Source organism: Drosophila ananassae, chromosome 2R (assembly GCF_017639315.1).
Source record: "Drosophila ananassae strain 14024-0371.13 chromosome 2R, ASM1763931v2, whole genome shotgun sequence".
Classification (NCBI taxonomy): Eukaryota; Metazoa; Arthropoda; class Insecta; order Diptera; family Drosophilidae; genus Drosophila; species Drosophila ananassae.
Window position 1 is genome coordinate 12,713,406 of NC_057928.1, and position 24,169 is coordinate 12,737,574.

General features: G+C 41.4%; 4 protein-coding genes across 9 annotated transcripts in view; 3 read left to right on the top strand and 1 right to left on the bottom strand.

Moving 5' to 3' along the window:
- LOC6506537 (ecdysone-induced protein 74EF) overlaps positions 1 to 10,305 on the top strand; it is a 41,168-nt gene extending 30,863 nt beyond the window's left edge. For all 3 annotated transcript variants that reach the window (XM_032453857.2, XM_001957656.4, XM_014909323.3), the window contains 3 exons: positions 5,667 to 6,047; positions 6,340 to 6,618; positions 7,679 to 10,305. In XM_032453857.2, the coding sequence (XP_032309748.1) occupies positions 5,667 to 6,047; positions 6,340 to 6,618; positions 7,679 to 8,697 (1,679 nt within the window). In that variant the 3' untranslated portion in view covers positions 8,698 to 10,305. The remainder of the gene's footprint in view (positions 1 to 5,666; positions 6,048 to 6,339; positions 6,619 to 7,678) is intronic.
- A 1,809-nt stretch (positions 10,306 to 12,114) lies between these two features.
- On the top strand, positions 12,115 to 18,147 carry LOC6506538 (cyclin-T). Of its 2 annotated transcripts, XR_006507013.1 has the most exons (5): positions 12,115 to 13,495; positions 13,578 to 13,623; positions 14,612 to 15,234; positions 15,300 to 17,496; positions 17,561 to 18,147. XR_006507013.1 is itself a non-coding variant. In XM_001957655.4 (4 exons), exons 1-4 carry the CDS (start codon positions 12,862 to 12,864, stop codon positions 17,414 to 17,416), a joined length of 3,420 nt encoding a protein of 1,139 aa, XP_001957691.1. In that variant the 5' UTR covers positions 12,115 to 12,861; the 3' UTR covers positions 17,417 to 18,147. The 2 variants fall into 2 exon arrangements, 1 of the variants encoding a protein (XP_001957691.1); XM_001957655.4 differs by having other exon boundaries at positions 15,300 to 18,147.
- Positions 18,148 to 19,770: 1,623 nt separating this feature from the next.
- LOC26514455 (brachyurin) lies at positions 19,771 to 21,821 on the bottom strand. Of its 3 annotated transcripts, none has more exons than XM_044714551.1 (4): positions 20,560 to 21,821; positions 20,408 to 20,496; positions 20,174 to 20,348; positions 19,771 to 20,116 (listed from the first exon to the last, which is right to left on the bottom strand). In XM_044714551.1, the coding sequence occupies exon 1, from the start codon at positions 21,810 to 21,812 to the stop codon at positions 20,973 to 20,975; it is 840 nt and encodes a 279-aa protein (XP_044570486.1). In that variant the 5' UTR covers positions 21,813 to 21,821; the 3' UTR covers positions 19,771 to 20,116; positions 20,174 to 20,348; positions 20,408 to 20,496; positions 20,560 to 20,972. The 3 variants fall into 3 exon arrangements, with proteins under 3 accessions (XP_044570486.1, XP_014765623.1, XP_044570485.1); XM_014910137.3 differs by having other exon boundaries at positions 20,560 to 20,747; XM_044714550.1 differs by having other exon boundaries at positions 20,408 to 21,821.
- A 464-nt stretch (positions 21,822 to 22,285) lies between these two features.
- On the top strand, positions 22,286 to 23,772 carry LOC6506539 (brachyurin). Its single transcript, XM_001957653.4, has 3 exons — positions 22,286 to 22,848; positions 22,920 to 23,182; positions 23,378 to 23,772. The coding sequence occupies exons 1-3, from the start codon at positions 22,619 to 22,621 to the stop codon at positions 23,689 to 23,691; spliced, it is 807 nt and encodes a 268-aa protein (XP_001957689.3). The 5' UTR covers positions 22,286 to 22,618; the 3' UTR covers positions 23,692 to 23,772.
- The last annotated feature ends 397 nt before the right edge of the window (positions 23,773 to 24,169 follow it).

Genomic DNA, 24,169 nt, shown 5'->3' on the forward strand with positions numbered 1-24,169 from the left:
TCTATTTCATGGCAATCTTGTTAATCTTTAATTAATTATCTTGGCAAATTCTCAGCGAAATAACTAATTCACCTTCAATTAGCACTTGTAACCGCATAAAAGCATGGCGCGTGACCAAAAAATAAAGGGTTTTTCTACTCTTCGTCAAAAAAGTGTTAATTGGAGACAATATTTAAACTGTAAGAGATTTAAATAAATATAGACACTTTTGCTGAATTAGAATGCTGATGTGAAAAATCAATATTATAAAAATATAATATTCCAAAATTATGCAATATTATTATAATATTTGGACAGTAAAAAAAGGGAGAACAAAATTTATATTTTAAATTAAATATATAAATCAGAAGGCTATAAAAAAAATGCATTACAAAATCAGAACTCAGGCAGTCGCACAAAAGCAAATCTTCCCCTGGAGGCAAATGCGTCAATCTATATGCATATTATACCACACCATAAAACAAATAAAAGTACTTAATGACAAATTAAAAAGATTCGGCTAAAATGCGACAAAAACAGCGTTGTGTATATAAAATATAAAATATAAAATACAAAAAATATATACAAAAATTACATTATATTTCCTTTTGTGCGATACGACAGATCTGCGAGTATAGAGAAATAGCAGCAATAAAAAATGCCCAAAAAAAAACAAAAAAAGATCGTCGAGAGACGTATCATTTCTTAATGCGGAAATATTGAGGAAGAATTCTTGTTGCTTTCTTTTTTTTTATATATTGACTGATACTGTATGGGTGTGGGTGTGTGTGTGTGCATTTATATTAAATGCATAAGCTGAAATTTACGGCATGAGGGAGGCAGCTTAAGTAAACATACAGACGAAATACAGTTTGTACGACAATGAGAAATTGCTTAGTATGTATGTGTATGTGTGTGTGTGTAAACAATGGTAATCGCGCCTGTGTGGTGCTGCTGCTGCCCCTTTTGGTGGTATGCGTTATCCGCGAGACCTTGAACTTGAGACTGAATTTCCAAAAAGCGTACAAGCACACAGATACACAAATACAGATATACAGGCAGAGCCAAAAAGCGCCCAAGCAACGACAAAAAAGTGAGCAACACACAACCACAGAGGCAGGAAAGAACCACAACAGCAAGTCGGCTGTTATTCTTTCTTATACTCACCCCGGGCAGCGACGCCAGCCGAGGCAGCAGCAGAGCGGCAGAGGCATGAATGTCAAAATAAGTCAGGAATTTCGGAGAGAGAGAGAGAGAACCAGAGCGGGAGTCCGGGAAAGAGATAGCCACTGGGAGGACGAGTGAGATGGAGAACGGGAATGGGGATCGTGCAAAAAAAAAAAAAAAAAAGAAACAGAAACAACAAGGCAAGGCAGACGGGGGAGCAAAAAAATTGGGGAAGAGACATTCACACCAACAACAAATACTAAAATTGCCAAACAAACACATAAATTATAATATTTAAATATAGAACTTTTGCGTTGTTGTCGCCCGTTCCTGTTGTCTTCTTCTTTGTGCATTTTATGTACTTTCCCCTTCGCTCTCTCTCTCTTCCCTTAGCGCTGAAACTCGGCTATCTTGAATATATTTTGCTTTCTTCTTGCCACCCCCACAAAGCTCTCTTTTTTTTTTGGCACTGCAATAAATTGTATTATTATGATTATTAGTAATAAATAAATAAATAAATGTGTATCCCATTCCGGGCGCATTTTGATTCCGGTTTTGGGGCAATATTGCGCACAAGTGAAATTATCGATACAAAGCAATTTCTAGTCATTTATTGTTATTGTTTTTGTGGTTTTTGTTTTAGAAATTCGAGGAATTCGCTGGGCATCCACCAGATACAGATACATCAACATATGGTTATATCTGTAATAGTTTTTTGATGAATAGGATTTGCATATTTTTTTTTATTATTTTATGATGTTTTTTTTACTAACATTTGGGTTAAAGATGAATCATTTACAAGGAATAGGCGTTAACAGTAGGCATGTTTAAAATATTAATTAAAATACAAATATTTAATGCATTTTGGGCATCAAAAGTAACTTTTAATTGTAAATTGGAAATCCTAACTCTGTCTTGTAACTTAATCTGTCAATCTTAAGTTTCATTTCGACTACTTTCAACCGATTAATGTCAGTTAAAAATACCAAATATTTTTTTGTGAGAAAAAATATTAAATCCCCCACGTTCAAATTCACTTTCCGTTTCTTACCAAACCGCCCACGAGCTACATAGAGTTTTTTTTCTGTTTTTTTTTTTATTTTGGACACATCAAAAATAGGCCAATAACCAAAATGCCATAAAAAATTACAAATTTGTTATTGTTGTTGGTGGTGGTGGTTTGCAATTGCGGTTGGGGGAGACGGCTGTGGAGGCTTCTACGGCTTTCGGAAATGCTTCGAAAAAATTGTAAACAAAATTCAAGCACCTCCGATGACGCCTTATCCCACAACAACAACAACAACAATAGCCACAATTACAACAATAGACCTTTGCAGGCGGTACTCGCATATCGGCTTTATAAGGCAAACTAATCATGAAAATAACAAGCAACAACGTACCTACATTGACCTACTATTGCTGCCGCTGCCGCAAATGCTGCGCCGCTATCCGCCCGATCCGTCCGCCGGAGTTGTGTGTGATGTAACTGTCCCAAAATGCCGCGCACATATCAACGAGCCAGTTCAAGTCCAAATTTTGTGCAACTCCCTTCCCTGTCTCTCTCTCTCTCTCTCCCTCTACCTCTAAGTGATTCGAATTCAACAAAAGAAATAAAGAAATAGCAAAAAAAAAACGAAAAAAACAACAAAAAAAAACACGCTAGTAGTAGACCAAGCTCACATGCACATGACTTTACCGTTAATTTCTTTGACATATGTTTGTCTGTGTTTGTGTGTGCCATGTTGTTGTTGTTGTATATTTTTGTTGTTTGCCAATTTCGCTTTGTTTTCTCGTAATATATTTAATTTTTTTTGTTTTTGTTTATTTCTGTTTTTATTAGTATTTTTTTTGTTGGTTGTTTAGTTTTTGTTGCTGTTGCTGGTTTTTATTAGACCGCATTTTTAGAGGTCAGCGCACATTTGGCGCAGCATTGCAATGTTGTGTAGACGTTGCTTGTTTGTCTTTCTTTCTGCCGTGCTTGTGTTTGTTTATGCACCATTAAAGCTGAACCTCCGGCGGACTGATTGTCGGTTTCTGTTTCTCTGTTGCTCTGTGGGGGCGCCAAGGGGCAAGTACAGTGAAAGCTCCCCAAGGCAGACAATAAAGTGGGCGGGAATAGGCAGAATAAGAAAGGTATTTGTTCACCATGGCGTATACGCAATATTAATCATACGCCCAGTAGGACTACATATATACTAAGTTATAGCTTGAATCTCTGGATTCTCCATTTTTTTGCTCTCAAAGAAGCAGGAATATACTGAAGAACCCTAGTCTAGGTCCACCACTGCGTATACGCAATGTGAAAATTACTCATACGACATGTGGGACAATATTTTTTCCTATACTCCGCATTTTTTTTCGAATATTAAGTTTTAAGTTATTAAGTAAATATTAATATGTAAAAACAGCCAGAAAAACTATAATCCCTGTTCAACTCTGCGTATACGTGATGCAATGGGCAATATTACTCATACGCAATGTAGAACATTGGACCAGTGTGAATCTCACTTTTTTTCATAAATTCATTAAATATTATTCTCATTTCATAGTTAACCCATTAAATACTCCCCCACAAACCAAATTACACGGAAATATCTTCCCACACACTAAAAATGTTTAAAAACTAAGTGTTTAGAGTTTTCTTTAAGTTCATCAGGAAGTACATTCCTTTCTATTCCACTATTACCCATCCTTCCGTTTTCTTCTCATTCTTGTGGGCCATGATCCCCCTAATATTACTCATACGCCTAGTATACCAGCAGGAAACAAACTATTTCCGTGGAAATAGAGCAGAAATAAATGGTTTTCAAATACTTGCAATGCTCTATTTAAAAATATATTTGAAAAATGTTATTTTTATCGTTCAGTCGTTTGCATTTCAACAATTTATCACTAAGAACTTCGATCTTATCCATTCTTTGACACCTGCCGCAAATTACGTATACGCCGGGTATGACCGCCGTAAACAACAACACGTGAGCACATACCCACGGCTAGCTGAAAATGAAAAAAAAACTATAAGAAAATCAAAAACAAACACAACTACTTGAAAAAAAATCGGAAAAATATATCGAACAAGTGACAGGCATTTCCGACAACAGCTATTCGGCTTCGACAACGGCGATTAAAGCGCAAGTAAATAGAGAGCTGAAAAGTAAGAGGAAAAAAAAGAATTGAAAAGGAAATTCTCGAAACAAAACTTGGCGAAAATTATATTTATAATTTCCGTTAAAAAGCTGTAGGCTAATTGCGGTGAGGGATGGTGGAGGCGGGTGGTTAGGGGGTAATACTGCAGCCTGCACAGCTGTTTGGTTGCCGCGCGATTTCCGTCACGACTTTGGTTGCTTTTTTTTCTCTTATTTCTCGGTTTTTATTTTTTTTTTTGTGGGTAAATACGCTTTTGTGCCATATTTTTCTGCGGCTTTTGAATTTTTTACATATAAAAAAAATATATACATATATTTTTTACATGCTTCTCATTCACCCACAACGAATGAACGAAAAATAAGCGAAGCGGGCGGTAATCAAAACGAGACGAAGTCGTCGTCTCTGTATTTAAAATGCTGTAAAAAGCACTCACACACTAACAGACTCACATACATACATACATACAACATGCAATAATGCAGCCAGCAAAGCATAAATTGTAAACTCGTCGCAAAGGCAAAAGCAAAAGCAACAACAGCGCCGACAAGCCTTGACCTGATTTCTCTTCCTCTCTTGCTGCCAATTGTATGTCTCTGTGTGTGAGAGTGAGTGTATAAGAGTGTGTGTGTGTGTGCTTGCAAGCTTCATTGCACTGACAGAGTGAGATGGCACTAGCGCCGCTTGACATTCAATGCAATTTTGCTGCCTTTTTTTCCACTCTCTGCTTATTTTCATGCCGTTTCTGCGGCTGCTGCTGCTGAGGCTGAGGCTGAGGCATGAAATAAGTGAAAATGCACTTTTACTTTTTATCAGCAAAGCAAAAACAACGCCGGCCACTTGCATTGCAAAGGAAAGTGAGAAGTCCATTTTGTTTTTTTTTTTTCTTCTTCTTCTGTTATTAGTATGTGTGTGTGTGTGTGTTTGTGTAGTTTTTTTCCGTTGTTTTTCATTTGACGTTTTTTTTTGTATTTAACGGTTGTTGCTTTGGCGCGAGTTCACGGCTCACCAAATTGGGGCATTTCAATTGTTTCGTTTTGTTTCATTTCAAATTTCGCATTCCGTTTTCCTTTTCTTGCATACTTCTCTCGACATGACATTTCTATGAAATTATGATGCGAATTATTATTTTGCTTCGGTATTATTAGCCCGATGGATAGGCATTTTGACAGCTGTGAAGAGGACAGAGGGGGGCGTAGCTGTCAAAAATTGTGAGAGGTGGCGGGCAGAGAAGGGTGTACTTTAAATATTTTTATGATGAGGTTAAGTATTCGAGAGCTATTTAAATATGATTTTTCGACATTTTAATTAAATATTATTTATTTTTAATATATTTAATGTTAATAATTAAATATCCCTTTTTTCCTCTATTTCAGACACTGAAATTCCTATTGTCAAACAATCGACAAGTCCAGCACCACAGCAGCAACACCAGCAGACACACCTGCAACAGCACCAGCAGCAGCAGCAGCAGTCCCACAATGCAACATCCTTCGCCGGAGCCACCACTCTGCTCCACATCAAGACGGAGCAGAATGCTCTGCTAACGCCGCTGCAACAGCAACAGCAGCAGCAGCAGCACAGCCTCCATGGTGCAAACGGCAACAGTGGCAGCAATGGCAGTGGCAACAACAGCAACAACGGTCACCAGCAGCAGCAGCCACTGGCCATTCCGCACCGGCCGCTGCTCCACAATTTGCTCAGCGGCGGCTCCATCCACAATCCGCACCACAGAAACTACACGACGGCCACAACAGGTGATTACACTGAGATATATTTTTTCTAAAGACAATAGATAATTTTTCAATAAGAAAATAAAAATAATAAAATTTTAATTAAATATTAAATTATACAAAATATAAGTTTAAAAATTATTGAATATCTTTTTCACTCATATTTTTGTTGAGTGTACTAGCTCGAGAGGCAAGCGTGTCCAGCCGCAAGGTGAACCACTGCAACACTGAGCCACTGAACACGCCCTCGACTCGACTCGAACCACTTCGATTGATTGCTAATTTCGCTCCGTTTCGTCCTCGATCCCGTTTGCAGGTTCATTTCCGCCCAGTCCCGCGGACAGTGGCGTCTCCGATGTGGACAGCTCCAGTTCCGGCGGCCAGCCCTGCGCCGATGAGCTGAAGGCGCGACTTGGGGGCATGCCCTCGGCCGCCGCCGCCGCAGCAGCAGCAACATCAGCATCGGCAGCGGCCGCAGCAGCAGCAGCGGCAGCGGCAGCAGCACACCTGCATACTGGCACCTTTCTGCATCCGAATTTATATCAGAACAATGCGGCGAATTCGCTGCGGAACATATGGAATCGCAGTGTTGGGGGTGAGTAATGAGAAAGTGTCAAATAAAAAAGTTAAGATAAGATAAGCCATAATCTATAAATTGTTAAGAAGAAAAACACTGGTAGAAGTAATTTATAGTTTTATTATTTTTGTATAAATATTTCATCCCGAAAGTGAGGATAATCTGTTGCATACATAATTCACTCTTCTAATCCGAGCTTACAGGCTCTTTGGATGAAAAAATCACTCACACTCTCGCAGTACAATCAATTGCAGTGAGACTGTGAGTGTTGCACTCGTTGCTTTTATGCTCTCGGCTCGTGTCCCGTGTATGTGTATGTATGTATGTGTTTGGCGGGGTGTGCGTGCAAGTTACTGTATAAAAATCTGTGGTCATCGACACATTGCCTTTGCGCAAATTGTGAAGGTCACAACGACAACGAAAGCAGCAACAGCACCAGCAACACCAACAACACCAACAACAACTGCAACAACAACGGCAGTGTGGCAATAATGGCGCTCTCATGCTCCTCTCTTTCTTTTTGGGGCTCTGTGCTCTTCCTCTTTTATTCGCAACTCTCTCAGAGAAAAACACCAACGCAACTGCAACGACTTCTCAGCGAACGAACAAAACCCGAATGTTCGAGAGTACGTTGCTCTCACCGGAGATTACCTGTGTGTGTTGGTGAGAAATTGCCCGCCGCTCTGTTCGACTCACTTTTGTTTTTATTCAGTCTCCTCCGACTGGCTATCGTCCCCCCCACAGCCCACCCCTTCTCGACCCACAGGGGGGGTCTGTGAAATTGGGCAACGGCAACGCCGGATGTAAAAAAAAATTCAACTTACTAAATAGCATACAAAATTATACCTGTGCCGCTCAGACACTCAGACACGGTGTGAAATAGTCGTGAGCGGTGATGGGGATACCATGGGATAGGTTGGGGTTTGTCAGGATAAATTTTAAGATATTATTAAGTTATTATTATACTATATTTTTAATTTAGAACTGACTTAGTAGTTAAAGAAATTAAAAATATATAAGTAATAGTATTAAACCTTAAACTAATCTAGCCCATTTTTCTCCCCATTTCTCAATTTAGTGCCTGATAACTATTATGGCAGCAGTGGCGCCGGCAGTGGGGGCGGCCAGCCAGGATCGGCCGGCACCCCCCAAACGCCCGGCTATCTGACAACGTCCTACTTCAACGCACCGGCGGCAGCAGCGGCGGCGGCAACGCAGCGCGGCTCCAGCCTCAACGGCTATCATTCCCTGCACCAGCAGCAGCAGCAGCAACAGTCGCAACAGCAGTCGCAGCAGCAGCAGCAGCTCAACCACCAGCAGCTAACGCACCAACAGCAGCAGGCGCTGCACCAGCAACTGTCGCACCAGCAGCAGCAACAGCAACAGCAGCAGCAGCAACAACACCCGCACTCGCAGCTCAACGGTCCGCCCTCGCATCCGCATTCACATCCGCACCAGCATCCGCACTCCCATTCGCACCAGCATCCGCATCCGCACTCGCATTCGCATTCCACGATCGCCAACGCAGCGGCGGCGGCAGCAGCAGCGGCAGTGGTCAGCAGCAGCAGCAGCGCCGTTGCAGCGGCGGCAATGTTAAGCGCCAGTGCAGCTGCGGCGGCCTCAGCATCGCAGTCGGCGTCGGCATCGCAGTCCCAGAGCGTGATCCAACCGGCGACGTCCAGCGTCAGCTACGATCTCTCCTACATGCTGGAGCTGGGCGGCTTCCAGCAGCGGAAGGCGAAGAAGCCGCGGAAGCCCAAGCTGGAGATGGGAGTGAAGCGGCGGAGCCGGGAGGGATCCACCACCTACCTGTGGGAGTTCCTCCTAAAGCTATTGCAGGATCGGGAGTACTGTCCGCGTTTCATCAAGTGGACGAACCGGGAGAAGGGCGTCTTCAAGCTGGTGGACTCGAAGGCGGTGTCCCGACTGTGGGGGATGCACAAGAACAAGCCGGACATGAACTACGAGACGATGGGACGGGCATTAAGATACTACTACCAGCGCGGCATCCTGGCCAAGGTGGATGGGCAGCGGCTGGTCTACCAGTTCGTGGATGTGCCCAAGGACATTGTCGAGATCGACTGCAATGGGGTGTAAATAGAGAATCCAGAGACCTAAAATCTGATTTTGATAATGAAAATGGTTCTAGGAATAGGATGGAAAAAAATTATTAACAAAAAAAAAAGAGAAAAAAAGAAAAGAGAGAAGAAAATACAACCGGCTAACGGCTAGCGGCAATAGTGGCTGAAAAACCACGCAAGGAATCCCTTTTGTACATGTGTTGAGTTTCTTAAAAAAAAAAGCGTAAATTATATAGCTGATAGGTCCCGATGCGAGTACACCTATACATACATACTTACATATATTATATATTCACACCCCCTGTGTCCTGTGCGGTTAAATTGGCGTTAGTGTTGTACTTGTAACTGTAATTTGTAACTGTAACTGTAACTGTAACTTTTAAATGTATCGATTACGATAATGATTAATTATTGAATATTGTTATTATTGGTTATATAATTGCTATTGCGGAAGGACGAAGGACGAAGGACGACCGAATTGATTCTTATTGATATTCGATATTCGATAAATGTGTGTAATATGTAAATGAGGACGAATTCTCTATCTCTATATCCAATTTAAATGTATATGAGTATGTACTATATGCCTAGCCTAATATCTTTTCAACTGCCCAACCAACCCCCCCATCCCCGCGGCCCAAGTCTAGATATATATATATATCTTCGATCCTAACGATCGATGGTGTCTACACTTGGGCGAATTGTTTTTGTTGCTTATTTTATAGAGAAGAGAGATGGAAATTTATAATTTCATAGAATTAGGATATTTGTATAATTACGATTAGGTTATTTATTTAAGTGTTTCTCCAGCTATATGTATCCCTTAACTTTCCTCGGAAACGAAACGAAAAACAAACACTTCCTAACTGGAGCTACTGGTGGTCTAAACTTTCTTGTAATTATTATTTTATAAGTTTTGTATATTTACAACAACAACAACAACAACAACATCTACAGAAGAAAACTCACAGGTTAAAAAGAAAAACTAAAAAAAAAATATATTAAAAAATGAAAAAACAACTCCTTGAGCAATCGTTTAAGCAGTCCTAGAACACCAAACACACTCTCTCACTCTCGATCTGAAACTTATGTTTAAATTAAAAACCGTAAAGTTAATTTTTAACGTATTTTTGTTAACGCTACACTGCCACAAAACCATGAACAGAAAACATGAAAAATAATAGAACAGAATAGAACAGATCCAGATCCCCAAACAGAATCGAGATCCTCAATGCAATATACAAATATTAAATATTAAATAAATAGATAAACAGATTCTACAAAACAATTTCCAAACAAACACTGCCCAAAACGTGCAATCTCTTGAAAGAAACCTTGAATAGGATTATTCGGACAGAGAATAAACTCCTCCAACTCCTAGTTCTTTAATCTATTTCTTTAATAGTTGCGTTCTCTAAGTACCTTTATCTATTCTTAATATTATTATTTTAATGTGTACGTAAAGATGAAATCTACAATATATCATTTTGTTTATAATGATTGCTTGATTGATTGATTGATGATGCAAATAAACAAAGTGAGTCTTGAGTTCAACTCTGTTCATTGTAAACAATTTTTTATGATTATTTTTTATTTTTTAAATAAAATTATTATTTCAATTTGAGCATGCGTTTTATTTCAACTCGAATCTGATCTGAAAAACAATGAAATAATTAGTTTGTAAGCAAAAGATATGATACAAATATATGAAACCCGCTACAAATTTGGAATCTAGATATACCTCCCATGAAAAGTACATAAAGTTGCATAAGTTATAGTATATTCAAAGTCTATATAGGATAATGCCGATATTTATAATCGAGTCTATTGAGCAGAATGCATATTTTAGATAAATCGGATTGGTGTATTTTGTAGTTCTAAACACACACACAACACAACACAGTTCTATATTTATGGCATAAAAAAAAACACCACTAACAAAGGTCTCAGTTTATGAGGTTTCCCCACAGATCATGGATTTATATATATGTCTATCTATTAATTAGCGTAAATCAGTTATTACCAACTAGTGGATGCTAGATTTTAAGGAAACCCGGAAAGAAACAGCCGCAGAATCGAAACAATATATAGACACGTCTCGAGTACAACGAAATCGGTCAATATGAATCTGATCCAAGACCCCAGAATAATACAGCTTTAAATCAAGACAGTACTTCCACTTTTGATTTTCATAAATTTTCTGAAATAGTATCTAAAGCCAACCAATTCAAGAAAAGAACTCTTCAAAGCTAGCACGACAATTGTAAATAAACAACTTCTGGACCTCATGTTTCCCTTTGGCTATAATCTTAGACATAGGCTATATACATTATATATACCCCAAATTAATTTGGAATAACCCCAAGAAAATGCTGGATAAGACCAACTAAATTAAAGATGAACGAATGCCGATGGGCAGGATTTCTTTATTAGTCTAAGAAACAACTCAATTGGTAACCACAAAAAAACGAAACTATATAGCTTTTAAAAAAAAGATCGTGGGATTAAATTTTGACTTATTGATATTTATATTGGAATGATATGGATTGGCCACGGGCTTAGATGAATATGTTGAACGGCTTAACATTAGTTATACTTAGTTTATTATGAATAACTAACCCTAAGTTAAGAGTTTTGCCGTTAAGTTGTGTTTTGTTTCGATATTTGTACATTTAACCAGACACTTTTTGAAATGTCTGCGATGGAAATCAGCTAAAGCCAGCCACAATATATATGATATATGATATATACACATACTTTAAATGCATACGTAGTAAGATATTGAACGTTGGATCGAAGGAATCGATGGTGTGTAGGTGAATTTTAATGGTTAGAGAGAAAGCAAGTGAAAGGTTTAGATTAATTTTTATAAGAATGCATTAAGAGCTAATGTCGCAAGCTAGCATAATTATTTACTGTTATGAAAACATAAGAGTTTTAAGATTTTTAGCTAAATTTTGTATATTTTAATCTACAAACTATAAAATATATATATATATTATCTGTTTTATAAATAACAATATTTCAAAGTGTTTTTATGGCATATTTTTAGTTGGTGTGAAGTAAAGTACCTCGGAATGGAATGTAAAAGTGTCTTTTCAATATTTTCTAACTCTCGGATCTATTCTGAATTTCAAAAATAACCGGCAGATATTAAAATATTTCATGTCCTATGAACTTATTTTTATCTGCCTGTTTCCTGGCATGATACCCAAAAAGACCCGATGGCCTTAAAATGAAAGTAAAATTTGACAATTCTAACCCTTTTTAAATCCATTATTTAAATGAAAATTCGTGTTGAAAAAGGTTATCAGTCTAGTGCTGAAAAGTTTCATTATTTTAATGTTGAAAAGTGTTACCATTTATACCTTTTGCGATAAAACATCTGGCAACCTCTAAAAACTGGTATAAAGTGGCAACTCGGACGTTTCTGGTAACTCTATATCGATATAAATATGTATCGATAGTTTGATATATTATCAACAACCCTACTGAATACATTTTTTTTCCGCAAAGTTTGTCATTGTCCAGGTAGTCCAGGTAATGCTTTGTCGAAAAAATAACGAGCAGTAAAGAACCGCCGTGGTTCCAGTGCCTAACGCGACGCCGAATGCTGCAGGAATTGCTACGAATAAAGGCGAAAGTTGCATAACACGTCGCCTGGTCGTCGCGGTCGCAATTTCCAGAAAACCACGCACGCACACAAACACACGCGCACGCGAGCGGAAAGTGAAGTGTGAAAAGCGTGGAATTCTCCAACAACCAGCCGATGTGAAGCCCCTGCAGCCCAGCATTTAGCTACAGGACAACGAATGTGCATTCCGTGTGCGGCGTAGCCAATGTGCTGTGATCCCCCCAAAAAATCCCGTCCGCACCCCGCATCCAAAATCCGCATCCCACACACACACACACACATACAAACACAACCACAACCACAACCGTCGCCGTCGCCGCTCACCAATACAACCACAATAGCAGTACGGCCCACAAAGAGCTCTCCGCTCCGTACGCTGCTTCCTCTTTGTACAGTTCCTACGACAAGCAAGCAGCAGTGAAGCAGCTGAATCAGCAGCCTTCCGCGGATTTTTGAGGCGCAGTAAACAAGAGGCTTGCATGTGAACCAAAAATCAGGAAAACCTAACCCACAACAGCCCAGCAGCCCACCCAACAGACGAGCCTCATGGCCACGCCAATGTCCGTTGCCTCGGCTCCCGGGTTGGGGGCGGGCGGCAACAGTGGCAGCAGCAGCAGTACTGGCAGCGGCAGCTCCTCAGGTGCTAGCACATCATCCGGTGCCTCCACCGCCGTCACCGCCTCGTCCGGTAGCAACAACAACAACAACAACCTGCCGTTCGAAAAGGATAAAATCTGGTACTTCAGTAACGAGCAGTTGGTGAACTCTCCAAGCAGAAGATGCGGAATTAAGAGCGACGATGAACTGCAATACCGCCAGATGACCGCCTATCTGATCCAGGAGATGGGACAACGACTGCAAGTGTCACAGCTGTGCATCAATACGGCGATCGTGTATATGCATCGGTTCTATGCATTTCACTCATTCACCCAATTCCATCGGAACTCAATGGCATCCGCCAGCCTGTTTCTAGCTGCGAAGGTGGAGGAGCAACCCAGGAAGCTGGAGCATGTGATTCGGGCAGCCAACAAGTGCCTGCCGCCATCAACCGAACAGAACTATGCTGATCTCGCCCAGGAGCTGGTATTCAATGAGAATGTATTGCTGCAGACGCTCGGATTTGATGTGGCCATCGACCATCCGCACACGCACGTGGTGCGCACCTGCCAGCTGGTCAAAGGTAGGCACCAATCCGCTCTAGCGATATATCAGACGGTGGTCCAGTAGAGCGATTGTGTACTGATTACTATGGTATATTTTAGCATGCAAGGATCTGGCGCAGACCTCGTACTTCTTGGCCTCGAACAGGTATGGTTAGCACATAGCTGCTCCCTGGTAATCCTTCCTAAACTTCCCCCTCAACGACTATATAACCATTGGGCCCGGTGTGTGTGTGCGGGTGAGGGTGCGGGTGCGGGTGCAGGGTTGTGGGATGCAGCTCCCTAACAACTCCTTAACAGGCCACAATATGGCAATCTGGCTGCCTGTCGGTCCGTCTACCTGCGTGTCCTTATCCCCGTAATAGACCAACACTACATACATACCAACCCCGTAACAAAGAAAACAAAATGCCGAGAGAGTGGTAAGAACCAAAAGTCAGATACAAGGACACAAGGTCCATCCTAATCTCAGCAGGGGCAGGGGCCGTAAATCTCTTCCACCCGCATCTGAACAAAAAGGGATACACTTCTTAGCGAGAAGTGCCGGCAATCATATTGTAATTTGCGCTGGAAAATCCGCCAAATGTCAAGGAAAATTCGGTAATTCCTGGAAAACACGATAGTCCCTTGTGGGTGTTCGCGAAAATTTGTAAATTCCATCCAACTACCTACTGTAGAGGTCCTTAAATAAGGGTACCACATGGTTAGATTAAGGAGAGTTCCTAAAAATTCGAGATAAAACATATTATTTTGCTTAAAAATAAATTAAAATTTTGTAATGATTTAAAAAAAAAGATATTCCTGTAAGACAGTACATGTAATTAAAGTGTTTTTGTTAAAAAATAACTAAAAAATTGATGAAAAATATGAAGAGAAATGTAAATATCGAATACCGCGTGATCGAACTTTAAAGTTGTCTTAAATTGTAATTTGAAAAGAAATAAAAAAACAATCATTTAAATAAGTTATTTGGAAAATTTGAATTTAAAATCTGTTCTATGGCTGGCTAGTTAGGATAAACTAATGAGAAGCAATCGATCCCCCTGCACACACTTATCCAATTAAATATCCAATCTCATAAAATGCTATCCTTTAATTAACGAACGTACATTAATCGTGTTAACCACCTGGCACAGCCTGCATCTGACCTCGATGTGCCTCCAGTACCGACCCACTGTGGTGGCCTGCTTTTGCATTTATTTGGCCTGCAAGTGGTCCCGCTGGGAGATCCCCCAATCGACCGAGGGCAAGCACTGGTTCTACTATGTCGATAAGAGCGTCTCCCTGGACCTCCTGAAGCAGCTAACGGACGAGTTCATTGCCATCTACGAGAAGAGTCCCGCCCGCCTCAAGTCCAAGCTAAACTCCATTAAGGCCATCGCCCAGGGTGCCAGCAATCGTACTGCCGCCAACAAGGACAACAAGCCCAAGGAGGACTGGAAGATGAGCGAGATGATCAAGGGATACCATTCGAACATCACCCCACCGCCAGAGCTACTAAATGGCAACGATAACCGGGAACGGGAACGAGACCGGGATCGGGACAGGGAGCGGGAGCGAGAGCGTGAGAGGGCGGATCCGTCGCTGTTGCCGCCGCCGTCGATGGTGCCGCAGCAACGGCGTCCGGATGGCAGCCACCAGCGGTCGTCCGGTGTGAGCGGAGTGCCGGGTAGCGGCTCCTCCTCGTCATCCTCCTCGTCGTCCTCCAATCACAAGTTGCCAAACTATCCGGGCGGCATGCCGTCCGAGGCGCATCCAGGTAAGTGGCGGTTAGAATTCGGGCTTTTGTTAGAATTCTGTAATAATCTTTCCATTCCATTGCAGATTACAAGTCCAAGCAGCCGGGCTACAGCAATCGCATGCCCTCCAGTCACCAGCGCAGCAGTAGCAGTAGTATGGGCTCGTCGGGCAGTAGCGGCAGTGGCCAGCGAAGCAGTTCATCCTCGTCGTCGGGCAGTCAGCCAGGACGTCCGTCGATGCCAGTTGACTATCACAAATCGTCACGCGGCATGCCGCCGGTGGGCGTGGGTATTCCTCCACCCCATGGCAGTCATAAAATGCCGCCAGGCTCCAAGCCACCATTGCCGTCGCACCAACAACAGCCACCGCCAACACATCCTTCCGCCTCGAGCTCGTCAGTGTCCTCCAAGGATAAGTCGCAGAGCAGTAAGATGTACCCAAATGCTCCGCCCCCGTACAGTAGTAGTGCTCCCCCGAATCCGTCAATGTCGCGCGGTGGCTATCCGGGTTCTAGTAACGGATCCCAGCCAGCACCATCGGCCGGCTATGGCGGCCATCGCAGCAAATCCGGCTCCACCGTCCACGGCATGCCGCCCTTTGAGCAGCAGATGCCCTATTCCCAGAGCCAAAGCTACGGCCACATGCAGCAGCAGCAGCAGGCGCAGCAGTCACAGCTTCCGGCGCTTGATGCGCCTGCCCCGCAGTCGGCACAATCGCAGTCTAAGATGTCGCTGTTTAGTCCCGAGTGGTCCGACATGAAGAAGGAGCCGCTGGCCCAGCCGCCGCCCTTCAACGGACTGCTGCCGCCGCCGGTGCCGCAGGGCCATGACTACAAGCTGAACAATCATCCCCGCGACAAGGAGAGCCCCAAGAAGGAGCGTCTCACGCCCACCAAGAAGGATAAGCACCGTCCGACTGGCATGCCCCTGGGAAGCAGCAGCAGCAGCAGCTCCAGCAGTAGTGGCATCGGTAGCAGTAGTTCCTCCGCTTCTGGATCGGCCAAGCCAATGATGCCGCCTCACAAGAAGCCCCTGCCACATGGCAGCGACCTGCTGGGTAATGCCGGTGGCGACGGTGGCAGCTTGAAGCGAGCCAACGACATCTCCGGCAGCCAGTATGGTCTGAACAAGCTGGACGACATGGATGGCAGTTTGCCGCGCGAGAAGCTGCGCAAGCTGGACAACAGCACTGGCCTGCCCACATACCCGAGCTACGAGGAGAAACACCCGCCTTTGAACATGTCCAATGGGATCGAGACCACACCGGATCTGGTGCGCAGCCTGCTGAAGGAGAGCCTCTGTCCGTCGAATGCCTCGCTCCTGAAACCAGACCCCCTGACCATGCCGGGTCTGAAGCCACCGGCAGAGCTTCTAGAGCCCATGCCAACGCTGAAAAAGGAACCGGGCATTATTACTCCGCTGAGCAGTGCCGTGCCAATGGAACTGGAGCTGGGCACGACGAAACTGGCCGGTGACATGAAGGACGAAACCGGCAGCACCAAGTCCGAGAAGAAGAAAAAGAAGGACAAGCACAAGCACAAGGAGAAGGATAAGTCGAAGGACAAGTCTGAGAAGGAGGAGCGCAAGAAGCACAAGAAGGATAAGCAGAAGGAGCGGAGCAGCAGTGCTGGCGGCAGTGGTGGCAGCAAGGAAGGTTCTCTGGCCAACGAACCCCTGAAGCTCACCATCAAGAATCCTAATCCCAATCCCAACGGAGGTCTGAAGCTGAAGATCAAGGTGGAGTCCAGTAACTACTCGACGGCTACAGGTATGCCTGGTGCCGCAGGCTTCGGAGCGCCATCGGCTACGGCTACTACATCGTCGTCTGCAGCCGGGGGAGTGGCTCCTCCCCAGGCTATGGTTCCAGCCTACAATGCCGCTGGTGGTGGCTATAGCTCATCCGGTGGCAGTAGCTCCGGCGGTAGCAGCAAGAAGAAGCACAGCGATCGAGACCGCAGCGAAAAGGAGAGCAAGAAGAGCAAGTCGCAGAGTCAGGGACAGGATTATGCGAAATACAATGGAGTTGGCGGCGGAGGAGGTGGAGGAGGATTCGCTCCCCTCGGTGGTGCTGGCGCCGCAGTGAGCATGGGTGCTCCACTGGTCACCGCAGCCCCACCAGCTCTACTGATGGCGCCGGCCAGCACTGCTGCTCCACCGGGCGGACTGGCCCCGCCCCCGTTGCCCGTTTACAGCAAGAAGTAACACGGTGGAGTGGAGTAGGACGGTTGGACCTTTTGATATGTGTATAGAATATAGATACCTAGAAGCTCTGTAAGTCGATGGTAGGCTAGTTGTTAGGATTGTTGGTGAGATGCATTAGTCGGCTAAGTTATTGATTCATTTTAGTTAAGCGCAAAGCTACAGATATAAGATACAGATACAGAGAGAGACAGACCGGAAGGTGGCAGAGAATGTGAATGATAATCGCAAATCGCAAATGCAAATGCGCAAAGCAAAATGGCAACCGGAAACGGAAATGCAAAACTCAAAAAGCGAAACAATTTGTACAGCATTAATTAATTTATAATTATAAAACATAAAACATAAACTATAAACATTTAACATGCATACAAACATACGTACATAACAAGAATACATACATCAATACGAAATATTTGGCAAACAGAATCAGAGATCCTGGCAAGCATCAATCGCAGATAGCAGATAGCAGATAGCAGCTATGGCCGTGTAGCATTTAAGTTAGCAAATCAACTACCCATGAATGATACACACACATATACACCCCCCCATACACACAAACTATGCTGTATATACACGAACACGACACACACATTCACACACAGATAATATATATATAGGGATATAGAGAACCGACTTCCGCTTAGCAAAATCCACTATGAGAACGGCCCCCCCATCTAAAGCAGCATAAGGACTCTGAATAATCACAGGATAATCCACAGACTAAGCTGAAGCTGAAGCTGAAGAAGAACATAAGAACAAATAATGAAGGATAGAAGGATACAGAAAAGGATTGATGGAATAGGAATAGAAGAGAAGAGAGAAAGGAGCAAAATACAGAAGAGAAAAGCCAGCGCTTTGATTCTAAATTGAAGACGCCAAACTAAATAATAAATTATTTAAATTAAATCATAGTTGCTAAAGCGAAAGTAAATGAAGAAGTTTATCTTTAGTTAGCCAAGTTTTTCTTTACTTTATTTTTTTAAATGTTTGCCCCCCGCCCTGCCCCCGTTTACAGACATCGATATACAAACACCACCACCAAGTTTCAAATTTTTTCAAATTTAGAACGATACTATATATATATATATATATATAAATTATATACAGTAATGTATTTTTTTCGCTTATGATAACTTTACGGATATAATTGTTTCAGCGGAGGATATTATGTTTAAAGTTCGCCTGGAACGTTGACGTAGCTTTCATTTGTTTTTAATTTATTTTTAAATAGAATTACGATACAAATTACCACAAAACAAAAACAAAAACAAAAAAAATCAAACAAAAATTCCCCCAAAAAACAAAAAACAAATTATGCAAAAAAAAACAAACAAACAAAAAAACTTTTGAATAAAAAACAAAAAATTGTTGTGCAAGAAAATCGAAAACAAAAAAGTTTAAAAATTATAAAAAAAAATGCAAGCGAAAACGTTGCAAGCAAACTAAGCTAATCGAAGAAAAATAAATGTTAGGCATACAAAAAAAAAAAAAATAAAAACAAACAAACAATGAAATGGCATGAAACTTTATGTAATTTTCGACTAAGGCAAAGGTTAAGCGAACGTTGCGCGTTTTTCAAAACTATTCGTATTCGTATTCGTATTCGATTTCTCTAATACTGCATTAAGCTGCAATCATATATAGCTCTAAACTATATTACCCACACATACATCCCATGAACACACACACACATACATATTCACACAGATACACACACATAGAAGGAAAACACACTTAATTTAAGTTGAGAACAGAAGAAACTCGTTTTTCCAATCGATCGACTCCCACATTGCTCCCATCGATCGACTTGAAACGAATGCGTAAGTTGCATCTAAGGTTTAGATATTCTTTTTTACATACATACTTTATTCTTGGCCCCACCCACATATACCTCTCTCTCCCCCCCACCCCCTTCCCAAGTCTAAATTAAGTTTTTGTACATATATATGGAAAGCATATGGAAAATCGGTCACTCGGACGGCGGACGGTCAAGTGTCGGGTTCCATTGGGATTAAATTGGTTGTGAGTTCGAAAGTGGACGCACTCGACACTTGCCCGTCGGCCACGAAGGCCTGAATAAAAATTTTCAAAACCAGACAAAAATCCAAAACAAAAAATCAATAAAAATGACAAAAAATAAACAACAAAAAAATCTGGAAAAATTAAATAATGTTTGTGTTTTTATTAATGGGGAAATGAGGGTACAAAGAATATAAGATTATATATCTATATAGTGGATAACGATAAAATCTTAAAAGTATCGGGTATTATATTACCTAAAACTATAGAGTTTCTTATAATTATTAGGTCTAAGAACAGGAACATTGCCACAAAATATTTAAATATTTTTGAAATACAGTCATGAAAATTCCTATCAAATTATATTACAAAAAAAGCGCTTAAAACATTACAGATAATTGGAAAATACACTTGAAGTCGTCAAAATTTAGTCACTGTGATTACTAAGACAGATTTTAGGTAAAGTTTGTTATTCATTATGATTCTAAGCAGTCTACTAATGACTGTTAAATCTTTGAATCACAAAGCTTGATGATTTTTATCCAAAAACCGAGAAAAGTTTGAAAAGTTTGGGACATTAATTTAAAAATGGAGGACACAAGGAACAAGAGTCAGGACCTTCGCCAGTTTTTTGGTACCTGGCATAGAAATAGGTCACAAACATGAGATGGATGCAGAAAACTGGAAGAATCAGTTAAGATTTAATAAATTTATGATATTAGGATATTAATCGCTTACCGAGAAGGAAAATGAGTGCCCCAACATGCACGATCATTTTCAGGATTTCGTTCCACTTTGGATTTTGGTCATGTCCGCTCCAGTTCTCCTTCAGCATGAAGCCCGATATGGAGTAGCTTAGGATAATGAGGAGGCCGAACAGGAAAAGCCATACGTACAGGACGATATGGTTCCTCTAAAAATCATGCATTCAATTAAAATAAATCTGAGAAAAAGACAGCATGCGATGTGTACCATAATAGCACCGACCAGTAGGATAATACTCGTTATAGTGCCGTACGTCATAACCCAAATAAATATTTTATTATAGAGACTAGGCTTCACTATGGCATGGCAGGGTCTTTTTTAAGGCTTCTTGATGAGAAAGTTAAGAATATTATATTTACATTCCACGCCAACCACAATCGCGGAGACAAAGCACCACGTAAATACAAGGGATGCAGATATACAGATCTCCGATCGGGCGGTATAGGGACACAAACGCTCCATACCTAAATTTTGTTCAATTTTTCCATTTCATTTAGCAAATTTGACAAAAAAATCAAGTAGTTCTTTGTCTTTTAGATCAGATATTCTAGATCTGAGGTAAGAAGGATTTATGAGGTAATCAAGGATTAATTCTCCATATGATAGTTCAAAGCTGATATCAGGAAGGTATAGCATTCGTTAATCGAATAAGTATAAGCTAATATATGAAAAGTTCCTTAAAAATAATGGGTGCATATTTAATTTTAAAAGGTTTTTATTTTCCTTCTTAATTTTATTAATATAAAAAAAATTATTTCTAATGATAATCTATTTATAGAAAATTTATAGGTTTTGATGAGACAATCACATGATCCAGAATCCACTCCAAATAGCTGCTAATGCGGGTAAAGACTGCTGGAAAACCCACTTGACAGCCCATGCTGCTGCCAAAGGAAGTGGCTCCTATCAAGTAGGTGGAGTTTCCATTCCTGTAGACTAGAGGACCACCGGAGTCGCCATGGCAGGTGGACTTGCCGCTAGTAGTACTCATGCAGATCATCTTCTCGGAGACCGCGCCACTCCAGTACATCCGGCACACGGCCTGTGGCATTATAGGCATCTCTACATACTTCAAAACCGGAGACACTGTTTCTGAGGCATCACTATCCCGTCCCCAGCCGGAGGCAATGGCCTTGAGGGACTCATATGTGGGGAAGGATCCGTTGACGCGACGTGGCAGACTGGCTGGCCGAATGCGATCCGTGAAAATTACAAATCTGGGCAGACGGATGAGGGAGATGTCATTGGCAGTTGTGCTGGCCAAGTAGCTCGAGTGGACAATTATCCTTGATTTGTCCACCACGAAGCGCTTTTGCCCGGGCTCATCTTCGTCCTGAATGTTGGTGGCTCCCAAATAAACGGTCGCAGACTCAGCTCCGTCCATGCAATGGGCAGCCGTGATGACCCAATAGTGTGAAATCAAGGTCCCACCGCACCAGGTCCAGCCCAGATCCCCAAAGGACACGTTTATGCCAGCCTGGTAGGGGAACTGTCCCACCTCGGCCATTTCTCCGTTTGTGATAAAAGGCTGCACTTCCGAGGTGTTCCAGAAAGGAATTGCCGAGCAGAAGGCGATCCAAAGGATAAAAAGCAGCAACTTCATCGTAAACATTAGTTTTTCAAATGGTTTGGAATGAAAATCAGTGCATTGCCTTTATAGGTAAGCCTTGCATTCCAGATAGGTGTTCTTGAAGATAAAGAAAATAATACCCTTAAAGTTGGAGAGTCCCAAGATAGTTTAATAGTGGGATTAGTTTTTCAAACACAGCCAAAAACACTTCATTTGTTATGAATCATCCTTAAACTTTGTTATATTTTTTATTTTTACAAAAAATTATAGCCTGATTATAGTTATTCAATAAAAACAATAATTACTCAAGTAGAAGTTAGCCTTTAGAATTATTGCTTTTAAGATGGGTATTTTAATTGGAATTTAAACAAATTTATGGGCGTTATGATAAGAAATAACTATATTGATAGATATATATTAGAATTAAAAAATGGGTGGGATTTTCTCTACCTTCCCCGTGGTGCCAATACTTGAAAAAATATCTTATCAAAATAATAACGCACTTTGAACGTACTTAGATAGACATCACTATCAATCAATTACAAGATTGTAGCTTAAAAATTAGTCAACTACTATTTAACATTTAGTTGTAGGAGATTCTGTAACTCGGAATACTCCCATTTCATTGAAGTGAATTCTTATCAAAGTCCCGTGAAAAAAATTAAAGCAAAACACATGTATTCTGAATTATTTCGGTAATCAAATGGCGTTCAGATGAGACTCAAATGATAAATCGTAATCGAGTGTTCGTACGACTGCAATGGGAGATAATCCATGGAGTGGCCCACAAACCCCACATTCAGGTGCGTGGAATACGTCAGTAGCTCAGTAAGTGGACTTGGAAGACCATGCAAATTATTTTGGTTTTAGTTTCGGTGCTGGTGGTTCTCCAGGGTAGATGTCTCCACTGCCTGGACATGAGTCACGGCCGGATTTCTGGCGGGGATCTAGCTGCTTTGAATCAGTTTCCATATCAAGTGGGTCTAAGCATTGAGGAGCCGAGAGAAATGTTTTGTTGGTGTGGAGCCAGTTTGATCTCCGAATGGTATCTCCTCACGGCAGCACACTGTGTGGAAAAGTAACTATGATTGTTTATCTTACTTTATGATTTTAATAATTTATTAAACATTTATTTGTATTTAACAATAGTGCCGTGTCCATCACATTCTACTTGGGGGGAGAGCAACGACTGTCTCCTCGCCAGCTAATTCGATCCTCCTCTCCGAAAGTTCACCTCCACGCCGATTGGAACTCCAAGACCTATGAAAACGATATTGCCCTGATCCGTCTACCCGAGGAAGCGATTTTCAGTAGCTCCATAAATTCCATAAGGTTGCCGGGACTAGCTTCCACAAAAACCAGCTATGACTATATTCCAGCTACGACCTCCGGTTGGGGTCGCACAAACGATGGTGAGAATAAAAATTGTTAAACAAGTTTCACAAGGAAATAGATACAATACAGATAGATACTTCGTAGTATTGCGTATTTATACCGTTCACCAGTGATCCTGGAGATACAAGGACACACTATCAGATCGCACTTAAAAAGAATTGAGAACTATACTTTTAACTATATTTTGATAGAATTAAATTTTATTTTTACAGATTCCACTGCCATATCCGAAAACCTTCGCTATGTGGTTAGCTACGTAGAGTCTAACGAGGACTGTCGTTATTCCTACCCGAACATTAAAGCCACCAATATTTGCATGGACACCACTGGCGGACGATCCACCTGTACCGGTGACTCTGGCGGCCCTCTGGTTTACCGCGATCCTGCACAGAATACTGACATACTTATCGGAATCACTTCCTACGGAAAGAAGACGGGATGTACTAAGGGCTATCCGGCTGTTTTCACACGTGTGACTTCCTATTTGGATTGGATCCAGGAGGTGAGCGGGGTTGTCTACCCGTAGAGTGGCCCTCGAGGACCCTCGAATCAATCAGTGCTGGGCACTGAAAACACAATTGAATTAAATGTTGAGCATTTTAAATATAGTTTGTCTGTGTATTAATTGGAGGGCGTGGAGTAGTAGAAGCAATACTTCAAACAACGACGCAATTTCTAAAGAGATAACACCACCTCTTTTCATTGATTCAGATTCCCTGGATATTTTGGGTCTTCATGAGATCATAGCATACTTTTCAGTGCTGACTAAATATTTATTTCAGTTTTATTTCTTAAATTACATATAACTTTTTTATGGATATTATTATGTTACTAAATATATTTCTAATAAAACTATTAAATATTAACTAAACATATATAATTAAAAATAAAAAAATAGTTTGTAATTTATCTGGTAATATCTACATGCAATCTAAATTTTAATTTAACAATGTTGCACAAGAAGTTAAATAGTTAATATAAAATATAATTTAACTTTAAACTAT

Excerpts from the sequence above, each read along its gene's own strand:
- LOC26514455 (XM_044714551.1), bottom strand. The coding sequence starts at position 21,812 with ATGTTTACGATGAAGTTGCTGCTTTTTATCCTTTGGATCGCCTTCTGC.
- LOC6506538 (XM_001957655.4), top strand. The coding sequence starts at position 12,862 with ATGGCCACGCCAATGTCCGTTGCCTCGGCTCCCGGGTTGGGGGCGGGC. Across the intron at positions 13,496-13,577 it reads CACCTGCCAGCTGGTCAAAG|CATGCAAGGATCTGGCGCAG; the intron begins GTAGGCACCAAT and ends GGTATATTTTAG. Across the intron at positions 13,624-14,611 it reads TACTTCTTGGCCTCGAACAG|CCTGCATCTGACCTCGATGT; the intron begins GTATGGTTAGCA and ends CACCTGGCACAG.
- LOC6506539 (XM_001957653.4), top strand. The coding sequence starts at position 22,619 with ATGCAAATTATTTTGGTTTTAGTTTCGGTGCTGGTGGTTCTCCAGGGT. Across the intron at positions 22,849-22,919 it reads GCAGCACACTGTGTGGAAAA|TGCCGTGTCCATCACATTCT; the intron begins GTAACTATGATT and ends ATTTAACAATAG. Across the intron at positions 23,183-23,377 it reads TTGGGGTCGCACAAACGATG|ATTCCACTGCCATATCCGAA; the intron begins GTGAGAATAAAA and ends TTATTTTTACAG.